Source organism: Ceratotherium simum, chromosome 8 (assembly GCF_057802395.1).
Source record: "Ceratotherium simum simum isolate JZ-2026a chromosome 8, ASM5780239v1, whole genome shotgun sequence".
Taxonomy (NCBI): Eukaryota; Metazoa; Chordata; class Mammalia; order Perissodactyla; family Rhinocerotidae; genus Ceratotherium; species Ceratotherium simum.
Genome location: NC_141907.1, coordinates 57,608,001 through 57,617,970, shown reverse-complemented (window position 1 = coordinate 57,617,970; position 9,970 = coordinate 57,608,001). Strand labels below are relative to the sequence as shown.

The following is a 9,970-nucleotide window of genomic DNA, read 5'->3' as shown; positions in this document are numbered from 1 at the left end:
CCGAATGCTGCACCTTTTGAGTCATGACAAATAATATATTTTTTTAGCTTCTTTTCAATTCTACAGATTTAAAAAGTCATTAAGCTAAACATTTTTAAAGGTTACTTGAAAATCTCTGAATTATACCTCCACTTAAAATAGAATCAACGTAATGTATATAAACCATTGTCATCTTTTTATATTCATAATTTTTTTCTTCAAAAGTAGAATAAAGTTTCATTCTAAAAAGATGTAATCATTTCAATTGAGTGTAGCTCCATTATAGTTCATGAGATTTATATTTATTTCTTAAGAAAATATTTAATTTAGTAAACAAATTCATTTATATCAAACAAAAATTTACAAAACTCATACAGTATCATGAGACAGTTTAACATCAATGGTGATTACAAATTTGAAATGAAGTCTCCCTTTCAAAGATCAGTGCATCTAGACTGTATAACCCACTAAATTATCATCTTTGAATATCAAGAAACCAAAAACAAAAGATGACATTTTAAAAAGGAAAATGATAGTTTCAAAAAGTGACTCTTCCTCCTCATTTCAAAAACAGAACTTTTCTAAAACGTCAAGTAGAAAGGCTAAATACATAGAAAAAACACTGCATACCTCAACCAAGCAAACTTGAAAAAAATCTTTAATTATATACAGACCTAAAATGAATCCATGCAGGTTTTTAAAAACTACAACTACGCTACCCCCTTGTCTTCTTTATTGATATTTACATTTCCTAATACATATTCAACAAAAAATGATAATGCTTTCAAGATATATAACATATAAATATCATTTTTATCAGTAACCTCTCTTAAAGGAGGGGAAAAAAAACTTAAGGTATAACCCTACAGAGAAGCAAAGCAAACTATGATGTGAAGAGTGACCACAACGTTCTCAAAGTAAAGAAGTGTGGCTTTTATTTAAATTTTAAAAAAGCAAGCTGCCTAATTAATCCAGACAGTAGGGAAGGCAGGATGGGGCATGAAATAAGGGCTGGGACTAAACAGATTAAACTGCTAAAAAGATAATCTACCTTGTCTTCAGTTTCTCTTTTGACTTCCCATCAAGTATTAAGGTAAAAAAAAAGACTACTCATTCCCAGTGCAGGGTCAATAAAGAATGAAATGGAAAAACATATCCCTCACTATGTTCCACAAACACTACCTATAAAAATGGGAAGGAATATAGGAAAAACCATATTTCCACCTCAAATGATTTAAAGATAATCATAGTTTAAACCAATCTTTTAACTATAATAGTAATATTCCATTCTAAAAGAATGGTCTGAGAAAGGAGAAAGCAAGTAGCTATTTTAGGCTCCATTTAAATTGAATCTTTATATGTATGCAATAACTTTCAGTTATCTTTTAAGTATAGAAACATTTCCTCTTTAATCCTCCAAAATCCCATGCAAAAAGATGAATGAAGTCTCACTCGTACCACAGATGTAGAAACAAAGGCAGGAAAAAGATTAAATGACTTGTAAGATAGGCTATGCTGTTACAAACTGGGAACAAAGTCAAACCTGTTCCTCTGAAAATGTGTTAGAGACACATTTATCAATATCAATGAAGTGGTTAAATACCAAACCTGGCCTTATCTTCCACATAACTTAAAGTGGAAGGGGAGGCACTTGATCAAAAGTATTTAAATAAAACTTCATAGTCCTTTTTCTAGGGATTCCTTAAATTCTACTTTTCAACTCTTAATAGGTGCACTAATTTACACAGGACACATCACCATTTACTACGTAACATTAAAGTTTCCAGTTAAGAAACTGGTCACCAATGAGATGAGAAGCATCAGGAAAAAAAACCAACCTCCTGAGGAAGATAACAGAGGGGAAAGACAGAAAGAGGCTGGGTCCTTTATGATATAGTTTAGCCACTGCAGTGATTCTGGAATCATCTACCTTCAGACTTCTTGTTGTGAGAGATAATTAAATATCTTTTTTTAAACCAAAAAAAAGAAACTAGTTCTAAACTTTTGTATAGGAATCCTCAAAAAAAAATTTTTTTCTTGGAACAAAAATAGTTAAAAACTTAGGTTTTCTACAAAGACTTATATGAATATGGAGCTACAAAGATACACAAAGTTTAAGTATTTGGAATCATCTGGCTGCCTGTAGTCTTCAGCAAGATCACAAAGTGTTCAAAAATTCTTTGACCTGAGAGGAGAAAAAAAGTATTAATATAATTCCTTGATTAATTTGAGATATTTAATATTCATCTTCATTTAAAAGTATTTAACAGTTGAAGACCTCAACTGTAATACAGTAAGTAACTCCCTCGTAAAACTATAGCATTTACTTGCAACAGAAATATTAAAAAATACTTCAACAGTAAAAGATGACCTAAAATGTCATTTTAGGGCACCACTCACTTAATAGAATATAGTCAACTCCCAAATATCTTGGGGATAGATTAACTCTGATTAAGACAATGATTCAATGATTAGGCAATGCCAAGTCATCATTGACAAAGGTCCCAAATATAACTCAAAACTAAAAATGCTTTAATCTCAAGGCTTCAGCTAATATAAAAATGGATGAGATCCATATCCTACAACTTAAAATATCCTCCATACTGAATTTAGTTGAAAAAGATAAATTTAATTTCACAAGCAGTTTATTATTAAAATATCTAAAGATTGGCAGTATAGGGAAGAAGGGGGGAAAAGGGGACAAGCAGAGGAGAACAGAGTGAGCAAAAACTTTTGTTAATGTGATTATCCCCATATTGCAGATGAAAGAACTAAAGGATAAGAAAGCTCCTTATTTTAGCTAAGGGCACAAAGCTAGAATTTGAAGTTAGGATTAGAATCTAAACAGTCTAAATTCCTCCAAAGCTCTTATCTGTCTCTTAATGTAACTTTATATAATATTTTCTGCTAGAAAACTTTTTTCTCACAAGTTAGAAAATGTTTTTTAGACAAGACAAAACAAATATTAGTTTATAGTCTTTGTATAAATCTACCTTTTCAATCAGACTGTCATATTTGTCTTTAAAGTCTTCATTAACATCTAGTGTTAAGATAGGCACTTCTTGTAGATAATCAAAATTGGTTCTGTTTAAAAAGAGAGAGGTGAACAAAATAATTAGAAAAAGCAATAAATAAAAAACACTAAAAACTCATTCTTATATCATCATTGGAAAATCAAAACGTTGTCAATCATTTTATATTAAAGTTATCCTGCAAGTACTTCATCTGGCAGCCCCTTCCTTTCTCATCTAGATTTACTAAATGTATCTAAAAATATCATGTATAAAATATAAAGCTAGGCACTGTGACATGTAATTCTCCTCAAAAACCAAAAACATACCGTAAAGTAGGAATGTTTACATTGTAAAAAGGAGAAAACTAAAGCTCAGGGAGGTCACTCTGAGGCTCAGAGGTTGTCTAAGGTTGCAAGCTAATAAGTGAGGCTGGATTTGAACCAAGATCTGATAATGACAAAGTCCATGCTCATAACAACTATGCTATACTACCTTGCAAGTCTTGATCTAAGAAACAAATTTGAAATATCTTAAAATTCTCTCTGAAAGAGAGTACCTAAATAATGTACACAGATATATTTCCTACTTTATCACTTATTGTGAAATTCCATATATTATGCTGTCGATACCACTGGGGGAGATTAGCTATAAAAACTTTAAGGAAATGGGATCTCATTGCAATAAAGAGAATCAAAATCCATACCTCATTCTGGGAGATCCCACAATACTAATAAATAAAAATGGCTGAAAATTAAAAACTGTACATGTTTTGGATTAAAATTTGATAAAGGCATTAAAAATGAATTGTAAGTAAGAATGAGGAAGTCTTACTTCAGTGTTCTATGCAGGAGCCAGCTTTCATGCTTAGAGTGAAGCTTCTCTAAATATTCAAGAGGAATATCTTGTTCTTCACTTCTTCCCCGTAAATATATTCTATTCAAGCATTTCTAAAAGCAAGCAATAAGAAAGGAGGGGAGGGGGAGAAGCAAGGAACAATTATTCTTGTCCGCTGCCATTAAATTTTTCTTCTCTACTGTCTCTTTAGTTATGCTAGCCAAAACCTCTATTCCCTCTAGAAAGTTGAAATAGTTCATTTTTCCCTCCTTGTGCTTTTCAACCATTTGGTGGCTCTAAACCAAGTAGTACTTTCACAAATAAGCCATAATAAGTCTATAAACTTTTGTCATCCATACCTGAAATATAAAATAAGGTTGGTAAAAAGTTCAGCATACAAACTATGCTTCAAAGTCTATTATAAATCCCCTCTTTTCATATAATTAAATGATCTTCTTAATCAAAAAATATCATCAAAATTTAATTCAATTCAAAATCATCAAAATCAAAATTCCATTTAAGATATTGACTATGAATGTTTCTAGCAGAATGAAATTATTAGTATTCTTTATGTTCTTCTATATTTGCATTTAGCATTTTTGTAATTAAAAACAAAAAAAAATATTTTCAAAAATAAAAGTAGATTTCAAAATTATTTTTATTAAATTCTGGCCTACTTGATATTAGAAGAAGAACTAAATCATCACTTGGAATCAGAAACCTAGTTTCCTTGACAATTCAGCAATAGCAACACAGTATTCTTTCAGGCTAGAAGTCATGACACTTAACATTCGTCATGACTTACAGAAGAAACAGGAATACAAAACAGAGGAAAATAAGAATGCAAACACCAAAATCAGAAATTTCTTAATAAATGTAAGCTCTTATTTAGGTTAGTTTTATGAAAGGCATCCACTTGGTCTCCTTGGATTCACTATATAATTTCATATGCAAATAAGAATAGCTATGTTACAACCTATCATGAGAGACACATTTTTATTTTATTTTTATTTTTTTTTAATTTTTATTTATTTATTTTTCCCCCAAAGCCCCAGTAGATAGTTGTATGTCATAGCTGCACATCCTTCTAGTTGCTGTATGTGGGACGCGGCCTCAGCATGGCCGCAGAAGCAGTGCGTCGGTGCGCGCCCGGGATCCGAACCCGGGCCGCCAGTAGCGGAGCGCGTGCACTTAACTGCTAAGCCACGGGGCCTGCCCAAAAGACACATTTTTAACTTAGCTCCCTTAACTAAAAATGGCAAGAGTCTTCCAAGTCACTTCCCAACTGTAGCTATCCACCCATTTCACCGATAAACAACCAGAAGAGATTTATTGAAATGGACCTCCATCAACTTTGCCATTAATGCAAATATTTACTGAGCTCCTAATATGTACCCAAGCCCTGTTCTAGGCACTGGAAATTCAACAGTAATTAAAATATCCAAAATCCCACCTCATGAAGCCCATATTCTAGGAGTTGCCTGAGCAAGTTTCTTAATCTAGCTGTGACAGGTAAGAAACCCTGCACAAGTTAGGAAGAAATAATGAAGAAGAGAACCAAGGAAGAACAGAGAATGGCCTAAAAGAACAACTTGCCAAATGTGGGCTTCCAGTTTGCTGAGAAAATAGAATGCTTCTGCCTACACAGCTATGAGTTTCTAATTTGGGGGTGGGGAGTAGAGTTAAACTAAATTGTCTTCACTGCATACCACTGAAAGGATTTCTAAATATTACTTTAAATTTTCAATGGAGCAAACTAATTTTTATTGAGTCTCACCTCTGGAGTAGCTCGAAGATAAATGATTCCATCCAGACCAAGGCTTTGGCCAAACTGGTTATTCATCCAGTCATGCCAGTCTTGATAAATTGTCCACTCTGTTTCATTCATGCAGTCAGATTCATACAAATTAGATGCAAAAATATACCTGAAAGAGAGTCTACATCAACACATAAATCCTTTCCAAAAAGCACAAAGAAATAGAAAAGAGAAAATAGATCTACTAAATGGACATGGAACATTCTCCTAAAACCCATGGCAGATAATGCCTTGGACAATAGAAAAAAACAACAGAGTGTCTCCAACTATGGGAAATATATTCTTGGCCAGTCGTTCTCAAAAATGTGGTGTGAGAATCCTTGGTAGTCCCTAAGAGCATTCCAGGACTCCTGTGAGAGGCCAGATTATTTTATATACTATACTTCAACCAAAAGAACATATTACAACAGATTGAATATAGAAGCATAAACAAGAATCCAGCTGTCTTCTATTAAGTCAGAGATTAAAGAGACTTGCAAAAATGGAAAATATTGCTACTCTTCTCAATTATATAGTTTTTACAAGTATGTTTTTATGTTAATATGTAATGGGTTTATTATTATTAAATTTTTTTTGTGTGTGTGAGGGAGGTCAGCCCTGAGCTAACATCTGTGCTAATCCTCCTCTTTTTTTTGCTGAGGAAGACCAGCTCTGACCTAACATCTATTGTCAATCCTCCTCCTCCTTTTTTTTTTTTTTCTTCCCCAAAGCCCCAGTAGATAGTTGTATGTCATAGCTGCACATCCTTCTAGTTGCTGTATGTGGGACTCGGCCTCAGTATGGCCGGAGAAGCAGTGCGTCGGTGCGCACCCGGTATCTGAACCCAGGCCGCCAGTAGTGGAGTGAACGCACTTAACCGCCGAGCCACCGGGCCGGCCCATTATTATTATTAATTTTAAATGTTGGGCTGGCCCCGTGGCTCGGCGGTTAAGTGCGCGCGCTCCGCTGCTGGCCCAGGCCCGCACCGACGCACCGCTTCTCCCGCCGTGCTGAGGCCGCGTCCCACGTACAGCAACTAGAAGGATGTGCAGCTATGACATACAACTATCTACTGGGGCTTTGGGGGAAAAATAAATAAATAAATAAAATCTTTAAAAAAAAAAAAAACAATTTTAAATGTTATTTTCTTTATATTTCTCAATTTTAATTTCTAATAACATAAATACCAATAAGACACAAAGCTCTTTGGGATCCTCAATAATTATTAAGAATCGAAAAGGGTCCCAAGAACAAAAGTTTGACAACTTCTGTTCTGAGCGAACTCTAGAGGTTAAAAGAACCCTTGTATAAGCAGGGTAATTCTAAGGCCCTTGGAGATTTCTATCTCCTTGCTCCAGACGCAAGTCTAGAATATAGATCTAGATTTAACCAGAGCAGATAAGAATTTTAAGAGGGTTGGAAGAAACAAAACTTCTTTGCAAATTTGAATGAGATGCCAAGATATTCCCTATAATTTCCATGGAAGCTAGCAATTATAAACGCTAGAACTTCCCTAATGCCATTAGTACCAAACTGCTGAAGGTATTAAATTTTTAATTAAATGTCATTCTCCATCTCAAATCCCCAACTCAGTCTCTCTCATTACTTTGATTCCCAGGAAACAAAAAAAATAAGTCCAGTTCTAAGCCAAGATTCCAAACTGACAAGTACAAATCATTTATATACACCTGTCACTATACACAGATCGTTCAAAAAATAATACAGGTTTCTCCGCATCTCTGAGCTTGCCACTGAGAGAGGCAAACTGAGCTCGTATTCGACTGAGGCAGGCATATAACTGGAAGGTAAAAGACCATCGTTCAGGTTTCTCATACATCATCTGAAGAATATTCCCACCAGTTTTCTCAAACGTTGTCAATTCCTGTTTTGAATTTGAAAAGAAAACAAAAAGAAAAGTTAATGATCAATAGCGCTATTTTAATCTTTTAAAAAGCTCAAACAGAGAAGTTGAATAAATAAATGCATCATAATTAGCAAAACCAAGATGATTAGGTCTTCTTCCTCCTGCTCTTTCCCACTGTATTTTCCAGGTTGCCTGAGATCTGGAAGAATTTGAAAAGCTAGCTTAACCACGAGTTCCTTAGATCTTTTCCACAAGAAGTCACAAACTAACAGCGTATGGCAGAAATTATTCGTTTAGCCCAAATGGGACTCTTTAAAAATCTGAATTAGTTGTCAATATTTAAAAGCTAAATAATTTCACATTTAATATATATGAATTTATATCTTCTTTTCAAAACTGGGAAAACCAGGGGTGAGTGTCAAGATGGCAGCACAGGCGGACTCTGAACTCACCTCCTCCCAAGTAAACAAAAAATTCACAGCTACTCTTGGAACAATTACCCCTGAGAAAGAACTTAAAATTGGATAAAAAGAACCCCTACAACAAGAGACAGTCCTAACCGAGGTGGAAGAGGCAGAAATTCCTTTCTGGAGAGAAAAGAAGCCACCTTCGCGAGCTGCGGAGCTTCACGGCTGCCCAGGAGTAATCCAAAGGTACGCAGCCTTCCCTGGAGGAGTCGGGGAGCTGAGCGGGGGAGCATTACCACTATAACAACGGAGATGAGTGTCATAATATCTGGCTTTGCTAGCTACTAACAACAACGGAGAGTACCCCTGGAGAAGCTATTGGACATAAAGAGAAAAAACCCGGCTCTTAACGGGCCCACACACAAACTCACCCATTTCAGAAAACAACCTAAAATCATTAGAAAGAAAGGTGCACAGTCCTTTGGTAAAAAGAGACTCACCTGATAGGCTGGGTGCATCTCAGTGAGAGGGGAGACCTCTTCAGGGACTGAGACATTAGAGGCAACCATTATTGTGACCTAGTTCAGATGTGCTGACACAGACATTGGCAGACACCATTGGAGTTCTTCCCCTGGCCTGCTAAAAGCTCAGGGTCTGCCCCACCCACTAGAGAACCAATTTAATCCAGCTCAGCCAGGGCAGGCAGCCCACCCTAGGGACTGGCCCCACCCAACAGCAAGCCCTCAGGCAACTGGTGGGCCTGCATAGGCTGGGTGCCTTGATCCTCGGAAGCTGGGCGACTGGATCAACCTCTTCGGGGCAGGGCATGTGTGAGGATCGGGTGGAGTGTGTGGGGCCTCTGTGCTGGGGGGAGTGGGTCGGCTTCAGGGCGTCAGGGCACGTGCACAGGGCAGGATGGTGTGGACAGGGTGTGTGGCCCTGTGGGCAGTGGGGCTTGTCAGCTGCAGAAGACTTGTGCTTCTCAAACAGCCACATAGGGGATGGGCCCCACCTTCCAAAGCCTGAAGCAATTGGGTCCTCCTGAGCCTGGGGCCAGCATCACTCAGCTGCAATCCTGAGAGAGCTGACAAGAGCCTTGTAGGCTTTAGGCCTACAGCAATTGTAAGTCCCTGAGCCTAACAACCAGCCACACTGGGGGCCTACTCACTTAACAGAAAAACTGCAACAGGAATGTGTTATCAGACCTTGCATCCAACTGTGCTGGGGGCCCCCCACACCCGATAAATTGACTGAAGGATCCATAGCAGCCACACACAGCTGAGCAATACAACCAGCCAGCCAGGGGGACAGCCCAGCCGTCCTGGGCACCTGCAGCAAAAGCAACCATGTCACAACAGAAGGACACATGTAGCCCACACAGGGGTCACTCCTGGAACATTTGGAACCGGTGACAAGAGGGAAGCACACCGCTGGGCATCATAAGGCATCTCTTACATAAGGCGACCTCTCCAAGATCAGGAGACACAGCTGCCCTACCTAATACGTAGATATAAGCACAGAGAAAGAGGCAAAATGAGGAGGCAAAGGAATATGTTCCAAGTAAGGGAACAGGACAAAACCCCAGAAAAAGAACTAAGTGAAAAAGAAATGAGCAATCTACCTAACAAAGAGTTCAAACAAAAAGTCATAAGGATGCTCACTGATCTTGGGAGAAGAATGAATGAACTCAGCAAGAACTTCAACGAGAAACGGGAAAACATAAAAAAGAACCAATTAGAAATGAAGAATACAATACTGGAAATGAAAAATTCACTAGAGGGACTCAAAACCAGAGTAGATGATACAGAAGAATGGATCAGCAAGCTGGATGAAAGACCAGAGGAAATCACCCAAGCTGAACAGATAAAAGAAAAAAGAATTAAAAAGAACAAGGACAGGGGCCGGCCTGGTGGCATAGCGGTTAAGTGCACGCACTCCACTTCAGCGGCCCGGGGTTTGCAGGTTCGGATCCCGGGCGTGCACTGATGCACCGCTTGTCAAGCCATGCCCTGGTGGCATCCCATATAAAGTAGAGGAAGATGGGCATAGATGTTAGCCCAGCGCCAATCTTCCTCAG

General features: G+C 37.5%; 1 protein-coding gene across 3 annotated transcripts in view; it reads right to left on the bottom strand.

Annotated features, from left to right (window-relative positions):
• Positions 1-244: 244 nt before the first annotated feature.
• Positions 245-9,970, bottom strand: part of DCK (deoxycytidine kinase) — a 35,734-nt gene continuing 26,008 nt past the window's right edge. The window contains exons 1-6 of one of the 3 annotated variants that reach the window (XM_087434417.1): positions 8,394-8,541; positions 7,311-7,504; positions 5,605-5,752; positions 3,825-3,940; positions 2,973-3,063; positions 245-2,164 (exon numbers count right to left, since the gene is read on the bottom strand). In XM_087434417.1, the coding sequence (XP_087290543.1) occupies positions 2,138-2,164; positions 2,973-3,063; positions 3,825-3,940; positions 5,605-5,752; positions 7,311-7,504; positions 8,394-8,462 (645 nt within the window). In that variant the 5' untranslated portion in view covers positions 8,463-8,541 and the 3' untranslated portion in view covers positions 245-2,137. Of the gene's footprint in view, positions 2,165-2,972; positions 3,064-3,824; positions 3,941-5,604; positions 5,753-7,310; positions 7,505-8,393; positions 8,542-9,970 lie in introns of those variants that run through there. The other 2 variants (XM_004419155.3, XM_087434418.1) reach the window with 2 other exon arrangements.